The 25,475-nt window shown below is 42.7% G+C and overlaps 2 protein-coding genes across 3 annotated transcripts; both read right to left on the reverse strand.

Annotated features, from left to right (window-relative positions):
• Nucleotides 1–3,755: 3,755 nt before the first annotated feature.
• LOC125513310 (protein Rf1, mitochondrial-like) lies at nt 3,756–7,479 on the reverse strand. Of its 2 annotated transcripts, none has more exons than XM_048678391.1 (2): nt 7,204–7,479; nt 3,756–6,319 (listed from the first exon to the last, which is right to left on the reverse strand). In XM_048678391.1, exon 2 carries the CDS (start codon nt 6,272–6,274, stop codon nt 4,130–4,132), a length of 2,145 nt encoding a protein of 714 aa, XP_048534348.1. In that variant the 5' UTR covers nt 6,275–6,319; nt 7,204–7,479; the 3' UTR covers nt 3,756–4,129. The 2 variants fall into 2 exon arrangements, with proteins under 2 accessions (XP_048534348.1, XP_048534346.1); XM_048678389.1 differs by lacking the exon at nt 7,204–7,479 and adding an exon at nt 6,427–6,759.
• A 16,446-nt stretch (nt 7,480–23,925) lies between these two features.
• LOC125513311 (protein Rf1, mitochondrial-like) lies at nt 23,926–25,125 on the reverse strand. The gene has a single exon (XM_048678392.1). The coding sequence runs from the start codon at nt 25,123–25,125 to the stop codon at nt 24,148–24,150; it is 978 nt and encodes a 325-aa protein (XP_048534349.1). The 3' UTR covers nt 23,926–24,147.
• Nucleotides 25,126–25,475: the final 350 nt, after the last annotated feature.

A 25,475-nucleotide genomic window follows, 5' to 3' on the forward strand; every position in this document is an offset into this window, starting at 1 on the left:
CACATAAACCATTTTTCATGGTGATCTCCAATTTGGCTGCATGGAGTATCTGATCACAGTTTGAGGGATATGAACGTAGTCTACTCGTCTTTGTAGATGGCGGAAATTTTTTGAGCAGGAGATTAATTTAATACTCCCTCCATTCGGATTACTTATCTCGGAAATGGATGTATCTAGAACTAAAATACGTCTAGATACATCCATTTCTGTGACAAGTAATTCCGAACGGAGGGAGTACTTCATATAGCACAACGAGGAAGTCCAGTAGCGAACTTGGTATGTAGCTGGTTGTCCAGCTCGATGTGATTAGCCCTTTGTGGCATTTGTATGCATGGGACCTACTTCAGTTTTAATATATTTACAGTAGCCTCCTATTTTCCTGTAAAATTAAACTAATTGTTAACTCTGTATGCTATGTCACTTGTCAAATATATATGTACATTGATTTGGACTACTACAACCTACTGCAAACTCAACGTTCTCGCCATGACCGTGTAGGAAAGCCATTGTTTACGCCTACTGACACCATACTTCGGTTGTAGAATCGCCATGACCGTGTGGCATGTCTAAGCTTAGGCATGGAAGGTATCATGAATCTCAACGTTCCAGAGATGATAGGTATTGCTGAGCAGGCAACACATTGTGCACGCCGGTGCATCTCTTTTGCAACAGACCAGTTTCTTATAAGTATTTGCATCATCTTGTTGCTAGTACTTGCATCGGCAACGATAGTGTTACACTATTTTTTTTTTTGACTATTGAGCGCATACGTTCGTGCCCCTTGTCCTTAGTCAGATTGCTCTATCCTGCACGTTTAGTCAGTTACCGCTAGTGGCTCATGCACGATAGCTGTCAGTTGAGGTCTAGTTTCCACCAGTGTTCGCATTTTTCGCTGACACGTGGGATCCACTCTTGAGCTTTCCGAAGGAAACTTGCAGATGACAAAAGAAATATTTATGTACACCTTGATACTGACACATGGCAAACTCTCTAATAAACAGTATGCTTTGTATATATTATATGTTTGCAGAGAATATAGGATGGAAAGTGAATAATATGGTACTCCCTCGGTAAACTAATATAAGAGCGTTTAGATCACTACTTTAGTAATCTAAACACTCTTATATTAGTTTACGGAGGGAGTACAAATTTTGGATTGTATTTCACGGTTTGAATCTTGTGACACATCATGAATGCATACTCCCAGAAGCAAGCAAAAAAAAAAAACCCACACACCGGATACAATTACTATTAGATGGGTGCGGCAACCTTTCAGAAATAGCTACACTATGCTCGTTCAAAATTTTCCACAAGACCGGCATCGTCAAGAAGGTGAAAGCCTTTCTACCAGAACTTAATATTTGTCCACCAATATTTAACCGTGGTGGTGATTATCTAAAGATGCAGGTGCATGTCATGCAGCCCAAGTCATAGCTTCAACACATTCCATACTCTTGAGTGTATATCTACACTTGAAGAGGTGCACTGATGATTCCAGAACTTGCTTACGAAGACCAAAATTTAGCCATTCACTTGCTTGCAAACGGACAAAGACCCAAATTTGTCCAACCACAGCGTGTTAGACGGTCAACTGCCCATATCCACTGTGGATGACCAGCCAAGAGAAATTGACAATTTCTGAACTATAGGATTTTGGTTGGGGTAGAAGTTAGCCCAGGTAATTGTGCTTTGTATGCTGAAGCCTCCGACTAGTTACCGCCCGTAGTGAATTTCCACTTGATTGTGTTTTGGACTCCAGAAGAGATATGAAAATGGATTGCATTTTCACAAATGGGGACAAATTGCTGAATGTGGTCTAAGGTAATTCCTGATTGATGTTGATTGAGAGATGAAACATCTTCAATTTCATACCACAAATAGAAGGAACAGTATCAAAACATGCTGATGCAAAAAATACAACATGATTTGTTCAATAGGGGCAGAGCTAGTCACCAAGCACTAAGAGATGGCAAGTTATAACTATAAGATAGATGGTGGATGTAGCTTCCAGAACATGAAGTTAGCAAATACCATCATCAAGAAGTTGCAATGAAGTACAACAAGCTAATTAAGCTGTCATATAGGAGTAGTTCTTACCTCCTCACTGACAAAATATACGCTGCACACATTGGATATGGGCATTATGCAGCTCCTTGGCCAAGCAACGACTCAGTTTCAGTCATACTAAGTTCAGCAGTATATGTCAGAACACCCAGTATTTCTACCTTGATGCAGAGAACATCATGGAGCAAAGTTTCGCCACATTAACAACCTTAAATTTCAGCACCAAAAAATTCTAGAAAAATGTATGTACACAACTAAGGCCGCTAGATAACTGGAACTGAATTCCATAGCAGCTTAAGTAGAATTCATGTAATCTGATGCTTAGAACAATAATGCAATCAGGTAATTCGGACCTACATGAGAAAGATCTGTAAACGAAAATTAAAAGTTGGATGACACAGTTAACTGGTTCAAGTTCAATAAACTTAGGGATGAACGTTCAGTCCAGATTTCACTCTTGCCGCCCGCAAATAAAAAGTTCATGTGGAAATCTCAACAGTTTAGTCGCTGAAGTGCACAAACCCACATTATCCACCGCAGACAGCGGCTCCGCACTTTAGGACACATTTGTGGTGGAACTCCCAGACTGTTTGCATGGCAGCGTAGTTTGAGTCATCATTACGTCCCCAGGATATTAACAATATACAGGGCAAAGAAGGATAACGACGTGCCACTATAAATTTCAAATTCACATGTAAGATCAAGGGGGAAAAACTCAGTCAATCTGTGATGTCCAAACAAAAACTCAGTCAATAGCACCTAACATCTTCGTTGTAATCATGTAGGGCACCATGAATCTGGAATTAAAGTCATGACGAATAGAATGTTAAGTCGTAATGGACTGATTCTAGTTGAGGACATCATGCTTCCCATATAATGTAAAAGAGAAATGGAATACAGGAACTAACTTACTGCTGACAACTTCAACGAGTGGTCGTGCACAAGACAGTCATGATGATCAGCACAATTTTCTTTTTGTGAATACGTAAAGCTTCTAATTAGGAGGCTTGAGGTGTACAAAGTATTGGATCTGGCACAAAAGAGGAGGCTTGAGGTGTACAAAGTAGGGCAGACCGCGAAGCAAACCACGTGTTAGAGCTAAACATGCCGTCTACGAGTATCCGAGTAGTACTTGTACTAGTGTGTCCGAGTAGTACTCAAAACAGTGGCCGAGTAGGATAAGTCTTGGGCTGTTTAGCTCCTTTATATACCCTGTAACCCCACGATATACAACAACCAGATCAGAAAATCAATAAAGTTTTTAACAGGCACGAGACGTGCCTGTGGCAATACATCGTTCAGTTTTTCCCTCGACAAGTTACGCAAGTCGCCGCGACAGCCTCCGCCGAAGTAAATCGATCGATCCGATCACAAGCTAGCTCAAACTACGTACGAAGGCTGGTTTACTGTTCATCAATTAAGCAGCCCTTCTATTTGCTTGCTAGCTAGCTTGTAAGTACTGCTCGTGCTGTTTTGGTAAATTGATCTATGGATCTAAAGCCAACACCACGACGGGGTGAGGCGACGGCGATCCTAGGACTGGAGGAACGCAGATCTACAATGGTTGCTGCCAACTATATAACAGCATGGTTAATGGAGTACAATGGTTGCCAACTTGCCATATCTTTACTCCAAAGTTTACTCAAGTTATGAAGGGCTGAATATCTAGCATATGACCATCAGTACAGCAGAAAAGTAAGGCAAAAGGTGCCAAGGATAACTTATTAGGATAAATCCAGGACTGACAAAACTAATTAAAAATTGCAGCTTAGCTGAGGCCAAATGTGCAACTCCCTTGAAGTAGTAGCCATCCATATGTATGAAACACATAGAGTGGATCAACAAAATGGTGATAGCCAGAAAGCTTACTACTAGCTTGTTGGAAGAAGTACTAAAAAATCTCTAGAAAAGGTTGACAGTCAGAAAGTTTACTACAGTTTCTCCAACGATTATTACATTTCAAACGTACTAAAAAAGGAAAAGGTTGGAAGAAGTAACCTACAAAGAGAAGTTCACCCCTCGATTAGCACTCCATAGCATCTAGGCAAAATCTCTAGAAAAGGTTTCAATCAGCGCCCTGTTCCAGAAAATAGTGGTATTTTTCGGGGAGTAACTCCTTATATTCCTGGCCTTTCCCCCCTGACGCAAGTGCAGCCAACAAGCTAGCTGTGGAAGCTTCAAAGGTGAACCTCCTCTCATCAATTTTAGACAGATAAGTCCCAGCCCTAGGAATCTCCCCTTTCTGAAGTAAGCTTCTAACTATAGCATTTAGCATATGTGAGTTGGCAGTACACCCATTCTTCTCCATAGAAAGGAATAGATCATCAGACTCTTGTAGAGAACCTTCTTCTATTAGTTTTTGTATCATTAAGCTATATGTAACAACGTCAGGCACTAATCCTTTGGCCCAGATACCGTCAAACAAATCTTTGGCTTCTTCCTTCCTGCTACCTTTAAGCAACACACCAATCATAATATTAAAAGTGATAATAGAAGGCTTAACACCGTCCAACATTTCCCTGAAAACAACCAGTGCATCATCTATCCTTCCATTCTTAGAGTAACTATCTATCAGTATGCTATAGGTGACAACATCAGGTTTCAAGCCAATTGAGCACATATTTTCAAGTAACTTCCTCATTTCATCCATCTTACCATCTGCAAAGTATCCATGCATCAGTGTGACATGATTACGCACGTCAGGCTTCACACCCATGTGTACCATCAGGTCGAACACATCTTGGGCTTCTATAACCCTTCCATTTTTGCAAAGGTGATCCATAACAGTGTTGAAGAACACTGTGTCGGGACAGATGCCGCGATCCAACATCTCAGAAAATAGTTCATCAACCTTCTCCCATTTGCCACAAGAACAGAAACCACTAATAAGGGGGGTGAAAACTATGATATCAGGAGCTAACCCTTCAGTTATCATTTGATTGAATTGGGACATAGCATCATCCATTCGGCCAATCTTGGAAAGCAAGTTTACTACCGCTCCATAGTTCGCTACTTCAGGGTTCAGTCCTTGCTGCCGCATTTTTGTAAATATATGCATTACCTCATCAACCATTTCTTCTTTAGCACATGCAGATATGAGTATGTTGTAGACATAATGATCTGGTGCAATACCATTATCATCCATCAACTCAATAATACAATTCATATCATGAAAAGATCTTTCCATAGCGTACCCATGAAGCAGTATGTTGTAGATAGTAACATCTGGTTTTTGGCCCAAACTGATCATGGAATCAAAAATCTTCCTAGCTTCTGCACACCTTCCGCTCTTGCAAAGATAATCCATCTGTATATTGTAAGTTACAACATCTGGTTGGACACCATTTCTAGTCATCTCCTTGAAAACCCGATCAACCTCTTTGCACTGTCCTAATGAATAATATCCATGTATGAGACTGGTATATGTGGCAACATCTGGCAGAATTCGTCTATCAGTCATCTGTTGAAGAACCTCCTCTGCCTTGTCCATCGCATGAACTTTGCACATGCCAGAGATGATTGAAGTGCAGGTCACAACATTCGGCGAAATTCCCCCCTGTAGCATGACACAAAATAGGCTGTAGGCCTTGCCCGCCTCACCCTCTTTCAACAAGCCATCAAGTACGGTGCTATAGGACACGACATTAGGTTGGCAGCTGCCTCCATCCTCAGCCATGATGTGAATCAGCTCGAGAGCCTCTTGGCTCCTCTTCTCGTTGCAAAGACCCTTGAAAAGAATGCTGTATGAGAAAATGTTTGGTATGCAGTTAAACTCGGGCATTATCCGGAGTACGATGTCCATTGCATAGCTGGTCTTCTTCTCGGCGCAGATGGCTTTGAGTAGGTGGCTGAAATTGACGATGGCTTCTGCTGCAAATCCCAGCTTAATAACGTGTCCCATGGCAGCGTGTCCAAGGTCCAAGCGGCCAGCACGGCAGCAGCAGTCGACTAGAATGCCATAGGTGATATTGTGGGGAGGCACCTTGGCTCTTGCAACACGGTTGAAGAGGGAGACGCCGAGCGCGGGGCAATCACGGCCGACAACGGTGAGGAGGCAGTTAATGGCGCGGACCGAGGAAGGCCCAGCAACCTGGATCAATTCGTCGAACAGGTTGAGTGCGTCGTGAGTGTCAATGTGTCCGGCATAGTACCGGTCTTGAATTTTCCGCTCCAAGATGCGTCTGTCGACGGGGACAAAGCGGCGGCTCATAGTTCCACCTGGCCTGAAGAATCCCTCGCCGCCGCCGTTCACCACCTACAGAACCTGGGGTTAAAACTTAAAAGGAAGGAAAGGAGAGGAAGAAGGACGAGCTGCAGCTGCTGTAGGAGGTAAAAATGGTCCATGGTCATCAGGATGCTCACCGTCGAGCTGCAGCTGCTGTGGGAGGTAAATGCGATGCACTAAAGGAGATCTGGCCGCCGGCGAGCTGGTCGACACGGCCGCAGCGTTGAGGGGGGCGAGGACGAGATCTCCGCCGCTGCAGCAGCCCTGAGGCCGATAAAGACGAGGCGACCCTCCGTCGCCGCGCGCTGTGTCCCCGACGCCGGTGAGGACGGCCCTCCACCGCCGCAGGCTTCTGTCCCGTCGCGGTGGCAGACGAGCCTCCACCGCCGCAGGTCCAGACGCTCCCTGGCCTTTGGTTTCCCCTATCCCGACGAGGAAGTGGCTTCGCACACCTGTATCGTGAACTAACTGAAAAAAGAAAAAGAAAAAAACTTCACACCATATGTACTTTTTTTTTGAGGATCCACACCATATGTACTTGAAGGAATTGGGAGCACCGACTTACAACTTAATTTTGCTATTTTTTTTCCTAATATACGCATGAGTTTTTTTTAGGCAATCTCGCGAAGTTTTTATTCAACCCGTTACAATGTTTACATAGACGAAGGAAAGTCCTTCCGGATGGCCTAGCCATACATGACGCCCAGGCCCTAATCTTAATGCATGCTTCGCTAGATTGTGAGCCTCCTTTTTGAAGCTCCTAAACTCATGAATTACGTTACATGAAATAAAAGAAGTGATAGATAATTTAATTTCCTCTTTGATAGCACCATAAGCCGATCCACTCCCATATTTGATCTCTGCCACCATGCCCTGGCAATCCGACGCTAGATATATTCGGTGCACATTCAACTCTTGGAGCTGCAGCTGCTGCAGTAGGTAATGCGATGTACTGCAAGAGATCTGGCCGCCGGCGAGCTGGTCGACACGGCCGCAGCGTTGAGGGGGGCGAGGACGAGATCTCCGCGCTCGGCGCTGGCTGCGGCGGCCCTGACGCTGATGAAGAGAATACGACCCTCCGTCGCCGGTGAGGACGACCGCCGCCACTCTGTATTTCCGCCGCCGCCACTGGCCTGAGACCTCGGCTCTCTGAAGAAGTTCTTTTTTTTTTTAGCGTAGGCTCTCTGAAGCCTGAATAGTCTTTTTGAAGACAATGTTTCTTTTCTTTATTTAGACAAAAAAAGAGGCTCGTGGCGGCTTTATATACTCCACAAACGCAACACCACACCCACCCTAGACTGTATACAGAGATGTTGAAGATCAGCTACACCCTAAATACACCCAAGCAAATGAAGATAAGCAGCAAAGCACCACTTGAGGTAAACGGGGGCACAACAGAACATCGACAAGCCAAGGTCTCCAAATCGATGTCTTCAGGAAGGGCACGACATCGGAGCGCCGCCACCATCCGATCGAAATGATCTGAGATTTCACCCGGAGAGGATCGAACAACTGCGACGGTACCTTCAAGAAGGGGACGACGGGCGCCATCACCGACGACCTGCCCAAAGGCAAATAGGGTTTTCACCTGAGCCTGCATGATCCAAGTCTGAAACTTGGTACGAGCACTTCTGTACCACCACCACCGGCCGCCGATTACCAGCCATCACGCCGCCCTCACGACCATGATAACTGGCCAGCATCCGAGCCCACGGGCTCTGCCCACAAGCACTACGGCTCCCACCACCGGCAAGAATTCACACCACTGGCGCTGCGTCGCCCCTCCACCAGCCGAAGTGGCCCACGACAAAGGTTGCTACCCGTAGTCCTTGCCTTCCGCTGCCCGCACCGCTGTGAGAACCGGCCAGGCCGAACACAGCAGAACCAAGCGCAATCCGCGCCCTCAACCTCCCAGCACGCATCTACCACCAGCCGGTGGCCACTGCAGAGCGGGTCACCCACGACTCAGGACCACATGTAGCCTCCATCGCACTATAGGCCACCGACACTAGATCGGCCAGATCTAGCCGGACCGTCCCATATGGCACCGCCTGAGAAAGACGCCACCCGCAGTCACCGCACCGCCACCAGAGGGCCACACCGCCGCCCCGGCCGCTGGGCCCCATGTGAGCCCAACACCTCTGCATGCCCAGGCATCCTACGCTAGCCTGAGAGGCGAGCAAAAGGGGAACAGAGAAGCCCCGCCGCCGCCGCCGGCGGCCCGGCTTTGCCAGGCAGCAGGGGGAGGTAGGGGAGAGTGGACGGCTAGGGTCTCCCCTCAGACGCTTGCGAGATCATCGCAGGGGGAGGGGGGGGGGGGTCTCTCTCCACTACCTTCAGTTCTTATTATGAATGTGCTTTTCCTTTCTTGAAAAACAACATCACCAAAAAATGTCTAAGTGAGTAAACATTGTGGTGGGAATTCGAAACACCCACCTACTATACTTCAGCTTGCTGCTTCAATCTAGTGGGTCCATAGTTTTTGCGGGTAAACAAAGTAATCCACACTAAGATTATGGCCGGATGGTAGCACAGCAGCTAGAAGAGAGGAATATAATAGAGTGGAACATCTTGCAAAGTACTCCCTCTGTAAACTAATATAAGAGTGTTTAGATCACTATTTTAGTATTCTAAACACTCTTATATTAGTTTACGGAGGGAGTATACGTAGATTGTAAACAAATAAAAAAACTTGATGAGGCCTTGGGGGTCACTATTCTATTAACGTTGCTCGTTGCTGTCACCACGGCTTGTTGGTCCAGCCGTCCAACAGCCTCGCACACCGCAACCGGGGCATGTTGTGGAAGGGAACGCGTGGCATGCATTTCGTCAAGCAGCAGTTTTTTTTTTTTTTTTTTTGCGGGGGTCGTCAAGCAGCAGTTGCGCGCTATGGATGTGGACGTGAAGCCGTGGCGTCGCGAGTCCAAATGGCTTGGAGCGGCCCCCATGGTTGGAAGAGATGTGATTCCATGGTACTCCCTATGTAAACTAATATAACAGCGTTTAGATCATTATTTTAGTATTCTAAACGCTCTTATATTAATTTACGGAGAGAGTATAATTTTTGCTTCCGTCGTAGTTTTTCACGTTAGCTAAATTTATGGTCAACTTTAAAAATCAGAAAATGCGGACGCATTATATTATGAAAATAGAGGGAGTATTAAAGAGCAGAGACCGCCTAGTGACCGGTCAACGCACAACCGTGAGGGGCGTGGGTGCAATATGTAATTGGAGTATATTATTTTAAAGAAAACAGTACGTGATGGTAATTTGTTACCACTTCGCAAGGGCCATTTAAGAAAAAGTCCAAAACAAAGCTTTAAGTTGTAGACGAAAGATAAATCAAACCCTTAATTTTAAATCCCGAAAATTGGCACTTTGAACTTGTAATCCCGATCTATTTTAGACCCTAGACCTACTTGGCACATAGGGAATACTACAATCCCAACCGGGATAACCTTCTACTCTGACAGACGAGAATTTGGGTTGACCCACTATACCACAACAAGAATTTGTGAGGTTTAAAAAATGTTTCCGCATTTCTAAAATTGTTCAGAAGTTGAAAATGTTCATGTTTTCTATTTTTGGCACAAATTCAATTTCCTTTTGCGTTTTTTTAAGTTTACAATTTTTTCAACTCATTTCACATTTTTTAACTGTCTGTGATTAAAAAAAGCAATTTTTTCAAAAAAAATGTTCAGAATTCCAACAGTTTTTCACATGATATGATTTTTTTCTTCCGATTTTCAAAAATTGTGTCACAAATAATGTTTTTGGAATTTCATAAATTATTTGTCTTTTCCAAATCATCGAAGCTTCAAACTTCAAAAACACTTTTTTGGGGCAAACAAATATTGAAAACGTAAACAAATTTGGAAATGTCCGAACATTTTATAAAGTGTGAGCACCTTTTCGAAATTCTGAATACTTAACAATCAATTTTGAAAAAGCAAGCACTTTTTGAAGCATATTTTTTGTTGAAACCGGAACAAAATTTTAAAGTGCAAACACTTTTTTAAAATTCAAAAAATGGGAACAAAATTTTAAACCTGAAGAAATGTGTACAAAAATGTTGTGCCATCTAAAAAAATATAACGAGTTTAGAAAAAAGTATGTGGTGTTTCAAAAAAATGTATGTACAATGTAAATAGTATTCATGTGATTCAAGCAAATGTTTTGTTCATTCAAGAAATGTAACATTTCAAGAATGTTCATGTGTTTCAAAAAGGTGTGCTTGTGACATTTTCAAAAAGAAGTGTATACAATGTAAAAAAAAAGTTTGCATGATGTAAATAAATGTATCATACCCTTAAAAGAATATATGTGACATGTGTTTGATAAAGTGTGTACAGTTTTAAAAATGTTTAACAATGTAAAAAAATGTTCATGTAGTTTTATAAAATATTTATTGTTGTTAAGAAATGTAAAACATGTATTTGGAAAAAGATTACCGTGTATTCAATTTTTTTGAAAACATGTATTTAAAAAAATTTGTAAATAACGTATGAGAAATACGTCGAAAACGTATCAAAAAATATTTGCGCTGAAAATTTACATTGGGTACTGAGAATAATTAGACATGTGTAAAAAAGAAAACTGGTTACCGATAAAGAAACAAAAGAGAATCGAAAAAGAAGACAATATGAAGAAAATCCAGAAAAGAAACCAAAAGTATAACGAAGAAAGAAAAACCAGATAAAACCAGTGAAAAACAAAGTATAACGAAGGAAAAAGAACCCAAGAAAAAAAAGAAAAACCAGACCAAGGCGAGAGGCTGCACTAATGGGCCGGCCCAATTCAGCGAATACTGGCTAGATCCTCTCAAGGTTCAAAATAGAGCGGGGTCAGTGAGTTTGGTGTGCTGATTTCAAGGGTTGGGAGTTCAATGTTTGATTTAGCCTTTTCCTATAAATTCAAGGTTTGGACGGTCAACAACCACTGACACAAACATGACACCCCACGACGAGTATGTGTGACGTCCCGGCTGCATGCATCGACGTTTGTGCTAGGTGTCGTGGCCACACTTATTATCCATCAATGAGCAGGCAACATGACACACTAGCATCCCTATCCGCTGTCGGCGTGCGACAGAGCCCAAGGGTGCTAGGTGGTTTGGACGGGCGACAACTGTTGAGGATCAGATCTAAAACCATACCTCAACTCCTCATCTCGCCACCTTTCTCCGGGATGGAGCTGGTAGCCCCCAATGTCGTCATAGCACAGTTGACACCATCGTACTGAGGACAATTAGTCAAATGCCACCTAGATATTGTTTCATCACGTAGCAACACACGGGTATTTAGCTAGTGTATGTTGTTTTAAACTAATAATACATGTTTGTTTCCCTAAGAAAAATACATGTTTGTTTATATTTCGAAGAGCCAAAATTAAATAATGTGTGTGTTCATGATTATGGTGATCATGGAACATATCCAAACATATTCATGCCACAATGATCCCATTTTCCCCTTTCCTTCGTGTTTTCGGCATGAAAATGAGTAAAAACGTAGGTCCAATTGTTGATTTGGGTTCTTGGATCTGAAATACCTCGATTCGAATCCCCACATGAAAGAAATTTAAACATCACAACGCTCCAAACCATGGAAAAATTATGAACCAGTAAATTTCTAGAAAGCAAAAAGAAACCTAAAAAGTGAAATCGTTTGAAACATGAAATATGTTGAAACCTAAATGATTTGCAAAACTTATTGAACATGTTTGTAAGGGAACTAAGGTGCCTTGTCCATGTAAGGCAAGCAAAGGGATAAATATTTTCACCAGTTAAAATAGACTATATCTCACTTGCTCTTTTTACATGAAAAGAAGAGGTAAGTTTAATATCCATAATTGATCTGCATGAACAATTTAATATTTTCTAAGGGATTTACTGCAGCGAACATGTTTCTTGATCTATAAATGAATGAAGGTCAAATTGGCGCGGGGATGTGGAGAAAACGGGGTTCTTATACATCCTACTATTCTTAATTCATTCAACATATATCCTAAGTTCAACTTTTGAGAAATGTTTTCAAATATATTTTTCTATCTTATGAAACATCAATTGTATATGTACCAATAAAGATGAACATTAGATAGCCCAACCCAACAACATATTCATACAGGGTGGCATGCACCTTTGACACCAAGCGTTGGTTTCTCTCTCTTGCTTGCTTCATCTTGCTTATTGCCCATCTTTGACATCAAGTATTGATTTTCCTATTGCATCCCATACCTAAGCCTAATTGTTGTTGCAGTATTTGACTTAAGTTTATTTTATGTCGACACAGGGGCAAATGAAAATTGTGGAATGACAAGCATGAAGGGAGATTGGTTATACAATCATGCTATGCGGATCTCTTTTTTGCTTATGCGAACATTCAAATGACATATGTCCACGGGACATAACAGACAAGATGGATATATATGAGGTGCATGAGTAGAGTAGACTTTAAGAAGAAATAAGGACCGAGCAAATGACAGTAACAAAAAAATGTAGCGGCTGGTGGGTGGCAGGGTACATGTACTAGGAATATTATCACAAATATGGCTTTAAAATGACTCTGCGTGACAATTATAGTATGAACACTGGTACATATTGGTGCATGGATCCCCATTTGTATGGCATGGGCAGAGAGAAGGAGTACAGCACCTGGTGGTTGGATATATACGTTGCATCCAATGTTCACACTAGCAAAAGAGACATAGCAAGTTCTTCAATATTCGACACATACTTTTTTGCTGGTATGAAAAAAAATTGCAGATAAGAAATACAGAGTTAGTAGCTTGGAGAGACTAGAAAAGAATGGAAGAGACTAGTACATTTGGGAGTAGGAGACATCCGGGACAACACGAACACTCATGTAGACGTATGTTTAGAATAGTTCCGCTGCTGTGGACAACCTGGAGCTGGAGCACATCGCGGTTGCTAACAACAGCCGGGAGGCAGAGAATGTCACTTCTGATATTTGGCTAGACCCTGAAGACGACGACAACCTCGACCTACAGGTACCTCATGAAACTCGTGATCATGCCATGCCAGCAACCCCAAAGGTGTTGTTCAACACCGACAAGATCAGCGACTTTGTGACCATGTTAAATTAGTGATTGGTTGACGCTGCTTCAAGTCACGGACTAGTCTCTTCTTTTGATCAGGCTGCGGCAGGGATGGTAATATCATAATTCTTCGGCGGTTTCTCAAATCTAGCGTCTCAATTAGGTGGTGTCAGAATGTACATTGCTGAAGAAATATACACCATGTCTATTAAATCTACATTTTCTGTACTTACGATAATTATTGTTTGATGTGTGGCTTGTCATAGTTTGGTTGTGAGTCTCAATATCTGTCCATCAGCAACTTCTCCCATCGATTGGTGGTTGGACCTGGATGGCTCTTGTGAAGTTGTGATTAACTTCTGCTGGTCATATGGTTCTTCCGACAGCTTTGTAAAACTCGATTTTGTCATAGACAAAACAAATTTTATTAGGAAATGCCATCATGGCTAGTCATAGAAAGATAGGCATACCACTGGATGGAAAGACAGAGAACCCTATCCTTTTGAGGAACTCCTATAGAGCGTGTAATGCGCTACCTAGACACCAATCGCACAACCCCATTAATGTGCTGCGTAAATGGTACACAGGCCATGTAACAATTCACGCTTGATGCGGCGGCAATACATACAATACGGTTTTCCATCGGTATTTCTGATTGTTTTTCATCAGGGAAAATTTTAAACCTGTTCTGGCTTTAATTTTTTTTACATATTTAAAAACTGTTTTGTAATTTTCGAAAGTGTACACAAAATTTTTAAATATATTCATGATTGCAAAAATTTATAAATATTTTAAAACTTCAAATATTATTAAAAAAATAATATGTTTGAAAAATCTGTGCAAATTTTACAATGTTCAAGAATTATAAAAATATCAGAAAATTTCAAAACATGATCCTAAATTTAAAAATATTCAAGAATATAAAAAATGTTAACAAATTTGATAAATACATGATTTTTAAAAATAAAATAGAAAGGAAGGTAAAAATTGAAAAAATATATAAAACCAACAAAAACATAGAAAAAGGAAGAAGAAAAATTGGCCCACAGAAGATTCTAGAACTTTTCAAAAAGCGGAGTTAGGATAGATGTGTTTTTAGATTTTAATGAGATCGTGAATAGAAGTTTGATCAAACCTATGAAGACAAACTAGTACGTTAATGTTAAAAGTTGTCAAATTCATGATACACTCACGGACTTCAACATATCCAAGTCAATCGAGGAGAACTTTGTTACACCATAGTGTTCCTGGTCCAACCGTTGATCAGATATGAAGCAAAGTTCATCGACTCTCCCTCCAAGCTACCAAGGAGAGCGATTTTTTTCTAGAGATTTGTCTTGTATTGTCTCATGCCCAATCACTTCAAGTATCTGGATTGTTGTGGGGAATCCCTTCTCTAGACGAGTTCAAGCATTTGCAACTTTTCTAAATTTTCCGAAGGAGGAATTGGGGAGATGCAAGCACTAGAGATGCTGAAACAGGTCAAACCGTTAAGCAGCCAATTTAATTTCTTCAAGATTTTGGCAGCTAAAGAATCTGAGGAAGGTGAATATCGATCTTAGCGATGATCAAAATCCTCTGAAGATACAAAGGTGTGCATGAAAGCTATTGCATCTTCTCTCTATCAACTAGCCACCCACAATCTTTGTTCCTGATATATTTGGAGTTGTGATTGCAGCTTATTACTGAAAGAATGGTGCCCTGCTCCGCCCGGCCTCCAAAAATGGATGTTACAGTCAACCTTCAGCAGTTACCATTTGAACTGCAGAGGGGTCAAGCATGAAGACCTCTGCATCCTTGCAGGCTTACCTGCTTTCGCCGTTCAGACACTAATAGGAGAAAGAATTTCTGAAGGACAACTCATTGTTAGAGGTGAAATGGAATTCTCGTGCTTGAGGAATTTACAGCATGCACCGTGGGTTAGGAATAGAGATGATGTTTGAAGCAGGATCCACGCTCAAGTTAGAAAAGCTTGAGATTTGTTTCATCCCAACAATGAACGAGTATCTATTCAATGCTGGTAATCTGAGTGGTCCTGGTCCTGGAGAGAGCACTCAGCACAAAGGCGGCCCTGGAGAGAGCACTCAGCACAAACCATCTCCACTTTACCTAAGCGCTAATCTAACCTCTTCATCCATGTACATACTTATCTACAGCTAAGAGCATCTCCAGCGGTTGGCACCTCCAAAAACACCACCGAACCAAAAAAGTTGGTGTCTTGGGAGTCATCTGGCGAAATAAAGAGGGCATCTTCCCAGTCACATGTAACACCCCAGATGTATTTTGCCATATTTGTACTCCGACTCTTGTCATTTTCGGCTCTAAGTTATGAGATTCCTTCGTGGTTGGGTTTTGTTTTCGTTTTGCATTTTGTTCATGTCATGCATTTCATATCATGTCATCATGTGCATCTTATTTGCATACGTGTTCGTCTCATGCATCCGAGCATTTTCCCCGTTGTCCGTTTTGCAATCCGACACTCCTATGTCCTCCGGCGCCCCCTCTTGCCTCTTTTCATGTGCGGGTGTTAAACGTACTCAGAATGGACCGAGATTTTCCAAGCGGCCTTGGTACACCACCGGTAGGCCGCCTGTCAAGTTTCGTGCCATTTGAAGTCCGTTTGATACTCCAACGATTAACCCAGGAAACGTAAAGGCCTCGTATGTGTTGCAGCCCAACACCCCTCCAAAGTGGCCCAATAACCCATCCAAACCTATCCCATGTCCAAAGCCGTCGGATCACGATCGCGTGGTCGAAAACTACACCTCATTTGGACACTCCCACCTCCTTCTAGGTATAAATATGTGTTCCTCGTCCAAATCCCGGGTCCAAACCCTAAAAATTCACCCTCTACCGCCATCGGACGTGTCCGTCCGCGCCAGACAGATCCGCGTTCGGCCAACCGCGCGACGCCATGTGGCGCTCCGCCGCCTCCCACCGCCGCCGACCCGCCTGGCCCAGGGCGGGCCCGCGCCGCGCGCCCCGGGCCCGAGCGCCCCCGCCACAGCCTCGCTTCCCCGCTCCTCCGCTCTCCGCCGGCACCGCCCCATCTCTCCGCCGGTGCCGCCCGCCCCGACCACCGAGCTCCGTCGCCGCCGATCCGCGGGCCGCGCCTCCCCGTCGTCGATCTCCTCCGTGGCCCATCTCCTCCACCGCACGCTGCCCCGCCGGATCCGGCGACCACCCCTCCAACTCCGGCGAGCTCCCTGGTCAACCTCGACTTCCGCGCCAGATCCAGATCTGAAGACTAGGGTTGACCCGAAAATTCCTCTAAGTCATTTTATTTTTGCATTTTGAAGCCCTGTTCAACATGCCCTAACTCCTCATCCGTAGATCCGTTTTGCATGCATGATATATCAAAATGTTCATCATGATGTGCTCTTCGTTTTATTCCATTGTGACATGCTTGTTTGAGTCCATCTTAATGCCCAAATCGTTGATGCAAGAGTGCTATAAATGTTAGGTGCTGATTCTTAGCAGAGTATGAGCATTTGTCATTTTTGCTATATTTGTTGTGTGCTGCATATGGGCATGAGCTCTAAATGTGTTTTGGGCTATGTCATGCCATCTTTACAGGGGTGTATGCCATGTATTTTTGTAGTCAATGTGGTGACTAGCACAAGCATGCAAAGTAGCTCTCGTGATATTGCTTATTTCAGGGACTTAGAATTTCACTGTCATTTTCCTGCTGTTATTTTTATGTCATGTATTCATGTTGCTACAGTGAGATCCATGCTTGTTTTGAGTATCTTTAGTAAGGATGATTTTGACATATGGTTATTCTCTATCCATCCATGCCCATGTTTGCAATTATGGAGTGCCCTAGCATTACTTAATCTTGCTCTACTTTTGCTATAAAATGTTCCTGGCAGATTGTACATGTTAATCAATTTTGTCATGGATGTTGTAGTTGATCCAAGCATGCTATAAACTTGTTCTTGCTTTGGTTAGCTTCATAATCATGTCTTCTTGCTGGTAGTATGCTTAGTTTGTCATGCAAGGTTTTGTGATGAGTGAATCGAGCTCGCAAAGATGCCTTAATTATTCTGTTTTTGCCCTGCTCAGTTTTCTGCAAAGTCTGAATCTGTTAACAAAACTTGCTATATTTACATGGGTGCCATCATATCTTCGGATCATTTTTGGCTTATGGTCAGTAAGGGACTTTTGTGCTATGCTTTGAGTAGATTCATGCCATGCCTTGTATTGCTATGTTCTGTCTCTGTACCATGTTGTTTGCTTGCTCTAAACATGGTTTCCTGCTGTTAATTCCTGGCATGTTGATATTTTCACTAAGTCTGTGAAGTTGATATCTTTTGCACTTTTGCCATGCTTGTTCGAACCTGCTCTTGTGTGATTTAACCATAGCTCAATGTTCATCTTTTGTCAAGCATCTTGAGTAGATCACTGCCATGTGCCTTGTTGTTATGTTGGAGTGCAGTAGCTTAGTTCCTTGTTGCATTCTAGATGGCATCGTGTTGTTAATCGCAGAATTGTGTCATTCTTGTGTTGCTTGCCATTTGCAAACCGTGCATCCGATTCCGGCGATCTTTATATCGATTTCGACCGAAATCATCTCATCTTTCCAGCGGCACTCTTGGTTTGCCAAGTTGGTGCCTTGATCAATTTTTTCCTTCCGGAGCACGCATATGCATTGCATATCACATCTCGCATATCATGCCATGTGTTGCATCATGTTACTTGCACATTGCACCGTGGTTGATTGTTGTTTCCTTTGCTTATGTTCTTGCTTTGGGTAGAGCCGGGAGACGATTACGTGATCGAGGAACCCGTTGAGTACGGTTACGAGGATCAAGCTTTCGTCAACTCGGAGAACTTTGCAGGCAAGATGACCATACCCTCGAAATCACTTCTATCCTTACTTGCTAGTTGTTCGCTCTATTGCTATGTCGTGATACCTACCACCTGCTATATCATGCCTCCCATATTGCCATGACAACCCTCTAACCCACCTTTCCTAGCAAACCGTTGTTTGGCGATGTTACCGCTTTGCTCAGCCCCTCTTATAGTGTTGCTAGTTGCAGGTGGAGATGGAGTTTGTTCCATGTTGGAACATGGATATTTGTTGGGATATCATTATTATATCTTGTTTACTTTAATGCACCTATATACTTGGTAAATGGTGGAAGGCTCGGCCTTATGCCTGGTGTTTTGTTCCACTCTTGCCGCCCTAGTTTCCGTCATACCAGTGTTATGTTCCTTGATTTTGCGTTCCTTACGCGGTTGGGTTATAATGGGAACCCCTTGACAGTTCGCCTTGAATAAAACTGCTCCAGCAAGGCCCAACCTTGGTTTTACCATCTGCCACCTAAGCCTTTTTCCCTCGGGTTCCGTGGACTCAAGGGTCATCTTTATTTTAAACCCCCGGGCCAGTGCTCCTCTGAGTGTTGGTCCAACCTGTCAGCAGCCGGTGGCCACCAGGGGCAACTCTGGGCTGGCCTACCGGAATCTTGGACAATCCGGTGTGCCCTGAGAACGAGATATGTGCAGCTCTTGTCGGGATTTGTCGGCACATTCGGGTGGCTTTGCTGGTCTTGTTTTACCATTATCGAAATGTCTTGTAACCGGGATTCCGAGTCTGATCAGGTCTTCCTAGGAGAAGGAATATCCTTCGTTGACCGTGAGAGCTTGTGATGGGCTAAGTTGGGACACCCCTGTAGGGTTTTGAACTTTCGAAAGTCGTTCCCGCGGTTATGGGCAGATGAGAATTTTTTAATGTCCGGTTGTAGAAAACCTTGACACTTAACTTAATTAAAATGAATCAACCGCGTGTGTAGCCGTGATGGTCTTTTTTCGACGGAGTCCGGGAAGAGAACACGGTCTCGTGTTATGCTTGAACGTAAGTAGTTTCAGGATCACTTCTTGATCATTTTAGTTTCTCGACCGTGCTTTGCTTCTCTTCTCGCTCTTTTTTGCGTAAGTTAGCCACCATATATGCTAGTGCTTGCTGCAGCTCCACCTCACTACCTTTTCCTACCCATAAGCTTAAATAGTCTTGATCGCGAGGGTGTGAGATTGCTGAGTCCCCGTGACTCACAGATTACTTCCAAAAACATATGCAGGTGCCGATGATGCCAGTGCAGGGGACGCTACCGAACTCAAGTGGGAGTTCGACGAGGATTCGGGACGTTAATATGTTTCCTTTCCGGACGATCTGTAGAGGAGCCCAGTTGGGGCGATCGGGGATCTAGCATTTGGGATTGTCTTTCTTTATTTGGTTCTGTGGTCGGACCTTGATTGTATTCTGGATGATGTAATGCTATATTTATGTATTGTGTGACGTGGCGATTGTAAGTCAACTCTTTATCCCTTTCTTATTCAGTACATGAGATGTGTAAAGATTACCCCTCTTGCGACATGCCTACTATGCAGTTATGCCTCTAAGTTGTGCTCCGACACGTGGGAGATATAGCCGCATCGTGGGTGTTACACCACACCCCACCCCAAGCAAAAGTTTGTGAAGAGAATGATTAAATGGGCCAAGAAAAAGGACATGTGGTGAGACACGATTCGACGAAACTTCCGCCGACGCCCCCAAGAGACCCCCAACGCGCCGAGTTTCGCCTGGGTTTGTCGGCGCTATTTTGACGTCTTGGGGGGCGTTGGGGGCATGGCTGGGCCGTTTTTCTGCGAAAAGCGCCGCCCGGACCTAAAACCAAGCCTAAAAAGGTGTGTGTGTGTGGGGGGGGGGGGCCTGGGCGTGGCTGGAACTCTAATTCCTTGTCCCTACTCACGTGTTTTTCTTCAAGCAGCGTATTAATTATCGACTTACCATTATTTTTCTTTTTATTGGTCATTTTCCTCTAACAAAACTGTCTGGCAAGTTATAAATCAAGGAAATCCCTGCGACTGTTCTAAAGTCTAAACAGTTTCTCAAACTAAACAGCTCAGAAGCTCTCATCAGTCATAAATACTGTTGAAAGTTTAACTTACCATTGCTTGTGTGGTCATTTGCAGTGCTACTCTCCGCAGATCAATAGAACACCAGCATCTCTTACACCTGTAGTCTGCACATTCTAAGCCTTCATCACTGTCATAAGTTGATTCAGAAACTTATCTGCACCTTCACGAAGAGCATCCCTGGCTGCGCACCTGATTGCATGTCTACCCAATTAGCAAAGCACATATGGTGAACAAGATCACAGAAGGGAAGTTAACAGCTAATGTAACACTTATTTGTAAGAGCAAGTAGTACTGTACTGTACTTAAAACTTGTTAAACCTAATGAGAAATTCATTCTTAGCACCTGTATTTGTTACATTCATGGGAAGAGGAACTAGCGGGAGCCGAGAGGAGTGTTTCTGGACCATGGCTCACTCGAACCTATGCTCGGCACCGTCCGATCTAGCAGAGCTCACATGTGGATCCGGGCCCTGTCACTATTCAAATTTCTTTGATCTCGTATTGTTTACTTTAATCCCTTTCTCCTTCATGGTTGACTAGGCCTGCACAAGCTACATATTTTTATGAACATGGTGGGCTGGCTCACCTCCCCATGTTACTGTAGCACAGGAGCCCAAGCCTATAATTTCAAAACAATGATATTCTGTTTGAGGCCTGTTGGCACTGTTCATCTTCCCTCACCATATTTCTGTGCTGAGTATGAGTGCCTACAGCAGAAACTTCTAGCTTCGTATTATGAAACATGCTACAAGCAATTCTCAAAAAAGAAAAAAAGGAAAAAGAAACATGCTACACGCATTTGTCTCACATTCAAGATTAAGGAAATGTCACATTGGTTTTGTATTTACAAAATAGTTTTAAATATTTTGGTGTCCACCTTGGATTTTGTATGGTGATTTTTCTTTACTTTATGTGAACTGAAATGCTTTCCCTGTCATAATTCCGGTTCCAAAAATAAATGGCACACTGCTTCAGACTTTCCTTAAATGTTGGCATATCTTGATATGCAGACATGCAGTTCTGGCACCAACAATACAGTAATCTTTGTCTCTCAACAAAACCAAATGCATAGGACACCCAAAGACAAGCCGCACTCGTGGCTAGATTTTCTTTTTGCTGAGAAATCAAAATTTGGCCTCACTTCTATAAGAAAGAACCTGAACCCACTTAATATGCGGCGTAGTACAGTCTATTCTTGCTTTTGCGAATGTCTTTAAAAGGATAGCAGTTTCTAAACTGGAGTATTTGTATATCATATATGACAGTACAAGATCATTTTCAATGTCAAAATCATCATTATTGGTAGCTGGCCCGCATAGCGAGGGATTAAACAATTATAAATAGAGCAGGTGCATGGGAAACATCCCAGGCAAGTGCACTAATTTATTCTCTACATTGCTAACATTCAGTAGGTTTATTAGCATGTGTAGGCCTTGTAACCCATCTCTTGATTGTTCCCGCCATGCTTTACTGAAACCCGCCATGCACAGATCCCTGTAGGAAGCTATAGTGATGTGGTGCTGAGCATAGGTGCGGCTGGACCATGGTTCTATGCAAAATTTCTAGCGGGAGCCCCATGAAAAAACAGTGAAATCCAGCACGACAGTGAAATCCAGCCGCGCATGACACAAGACGAACGATTCATGCACGACAGTGAAATCCAGCCGCGCATGCATGTATACAGGAGAGTAACAGCCGCCGGATTCTTAATCGTCTTCACATCGTCTACGCTTTTGTCGTCCGTAGAGCAGTTTCGATGAATAAAAGAGTCCAATTCCTATCATTTAAGAAACTATATAAGCCAATAAATATGTATGTAATGACAAAAAAAAAGGGATGGACACAATTGTCTCTGACCAAATTTTGACAACACATCACACTGTTCAAAAGATTAAAGATACAGCTACATCTGCTGACTGCTGTTCAAATTATCAGGCATATTTTGACTCATGTGCTCACAACCTTCTGAAAAATATGAAGGCAGATGTGTCGATTCCAGGGTCAATCAGAGCCGCAGGGGCGAAATTACTGTTTGATGGATAGCAACACGGCAGAGGCGAAATTTAGCAGAGCAAGAGTCACCAGCAACTGTTGAAATACAGGTAGTTTAAGTGCCATTCGTATTAGCTATGCAGTTCATAAAGATCTCCTAGAGAAAGCAAGAAGTGGCAACAGTTCTGGCAAAGTGAGAAAAAAACAAGCATCATCCTTCGTCTCCATGCATGGCAATTCTAATGGTACTAGTCAAGTGTCACTAACTCAGTACTGCACCAAAAGAACTTAATCATTACTCTCACGCAGTATAATGTGGTGCTGGACTGCTAGGAGAGCAAACTCAGCAAGAAATTTGCTAATTCATTATACAGATTGAGATCTTTAGCCAATCAAGGAGGAAGCCTATGAGTCAATCAAGGAAGTGGTCGGACCCTGCGCAAGCGGAAGCTACATGCACCGGGCTGTCATTTTTATTACAGTATAATGTAATAGAAAAATTGCATCAGTGAAAAATGACTTCTATTGCCACTGCAAATTATTCTCGTTGAACTGTTGTACAACAATACAATCAGACAGCTATAAATTTCTTCAGAAAATTGTAGAAACATTACCTCCTATGAGCAAAAGTATTTAACACCCAAAAGTCCTAGTAAAACCACCCAAAAATTGAACAAAAACAAGCAGGAGTAAAGATGCGAGCATCTGATACCTCAGTTTGTGTCTCCGTACCTGAAAACCAGTTTACAAGAAGACGACTAGGACAAGTTAATACTTATATTTCATTAAATAGAGACAACCGTTTTTACAAGAAGACGACTAGGACACGTTTCTATATATAGATCAAGAAAAGAAAAATGCTCTATATGACCTTTGACTCAGTTGGGCAAAAAATATACTCCCTCCATAAAGAAATATAAGAGCACTTAGATCACTAATTATAACTAAATTAGTAATCTAAACGCTCTTATATTTCTTTACGGAGGGAGTAGTTGATAACATATCCAATGGACTCGATGAACAATCATGTGACAGATACGTTGATCATTGGAAGGATGGAAATGTCTGAACGCTAAATTTTTCAACTTGGGTTAAGAGATTGCTTTACATTATGAAAATTAAGGTAAAGAAAGAGATCTCTGCCAGCAAGCGAGCTATCTTTTTTGTTTTTTCATGTGGTTACGTTTACCGTGGTAAACTATTATATTGATGGAGTTCAGACTACAAGACAGGATCATACCAAGAAAATAAGCATAACTGCCCTCTTGAAAACAACAAAAGTGCCAAATTAACTTAGCAATGCAATATTATCTATATTGCAAAATATGTACGTTACACTATTTCAAATCCAACAAATTTACGCTGTCAAATGTAAAGAACAAAGGGAAAACAGAAACTAACTTGCTGCTAGCAACTTCAGTGATTCCACAAGCAGAACTCGGTCATCATATCATGATCAGCTGTAAACAGCATGGTTGCTGGCTATTGACAATGGTTGCCATTTTGCCAAAGGTCTTCTCACATTATAAAGTGGTGAATCACTAGTATATGTCCATCATTACAACACACAAAGAAAAAGGCGTTGAGATTAATTTATTAGGTCAAATCAAAGACTGATGAAACTAATATAAATTGCAGCTTAGTGAAGGCCAAATGAACAGCTCAACTGAAGTAGAAGGCAGCCATATAGAAACACAGATAGTCGTTCATCAGAATTGTGCATAGTCAGACATTCACTACTAATACAAGTCCCTCCCAGAATTACTACCAAGAGAAGTGACCAACATTTTAGACATACTACAAAAGGAAAAGCTTGGCAGATGTAAGGTACAAAGTAAAGTTCAGGCCTCCATTAGCAGCTCAGGTTACAAAGAAAATCTCTAGAAAAGGTTTCAATCCGTGCCGTGTTCCAGAAAAGAGTGGTATTTTTCGAGGAGTAACTCCTTATATTCTTGGCCTTTCCCCCCTGACGCAAGTGCTGTCACCAAGCTAGCTGTGGAAGCTTCAAGGGTGAAGCTCCTCTCATCAATTTTGGACAGGTAAGACCCAGCCCTGGGCACCTCCCCTTTCTGAAGTAAGCTTCTAACTATAGCATTTAGCATACGGGAGTCGGCAGCACATCCATTCTTCTCCATAGAAAGGAATAGATCATCAGACTCTTGTAGAGAACCTTCTTCTATAAGTTTTTGTATCATTAAGCTATATGTAACAACATCGGGCACTAATCCTTTGGGCCAGATACCATTAAACAAATCTGTGGCTTCTTCCTTCCTGCCACCTTTAAGCAATGCACCAATCATAATATTAAAAGTGATAACAGAAGGCTCAACCTTCCCGTCCATCATTTCCCTGAAAACAACCAATGCATCATCTATCCTTCCATTCTTAGAGTAACCATCTATCAGTATGCTATAGGTGACAACATCCAGTTTCAAGCCAATTGAGCACATATTTTCTAGTAACTTGCTCACTTCATCCATCTTACCAATGAACAAGTATCCACCCATCAGTGTGTTATAAGTACACACATCAGGCTTCACACCCATGGGTACCATCAGGTCGAAGAGATCCTGGGCTTCCGTAACCCTTCCATTTTTGCAAAGGCGATCCATAACTGTGTCGAAGAACACTGTGTCTGGACAGATGCCGCGATCCAACATTTCAGAAAATAGTTCATGAACCTTCTCCCATTTGCCACAAGTACAAAAACCACTAATAAGGTGGTTGAAAACTATGGTACCAGGAGCTAATCCTTCTGTTATCATTTGATTGAATTGCGACACAGTATCATCCATTTGGCCAACACTGCAAAGTAAGTTTATTACCGTTCCGTAGGTCGCAACATTAGGGTCCAATCCATGCTGCTGCATTTTTTTTAAATATACGCATTACCTCACCAACCATTTCTTCTTTAGCGTATGCAGATATGAGTATGTTGTAGACATAATGATCTGGTGAAATGCCATTTTCTACCATCAAATCAATAAGACAATGCATATCATGAAAAGATTTTTCCATAGCATACCCATGAAGCAGAATACTGTAGGTAGTAGCAGTCGGGTTTTGGCGGACTCCTAGAGGCGGCCCTTGCCGAGGCCAACAGGGAGCGGGAGAAGAAGATCCTCAAGGGAAGCAAGTACTCGGACTCCTCGCCGATACAAGGTCAGAGGCGTGCAGCTCGCGCTCTGCTGCCACAACAAGCCCAACCCGGCCACGCTGC

The sequence above is a fragment of the Triticum urartu genome, chromosome 6, assembly GCF_003073215.2.
Source record: "Triticum urartu cultivar G1812 chromosome 6, Tu2.1, whole genome shotgun sequence".
Taxonomy (NCBI): Eukaryota; Viridiplantae; Streptophyta; class Magnoliopsida; order Poales; family Poaceae; genus Triticum; species Triticum urartu.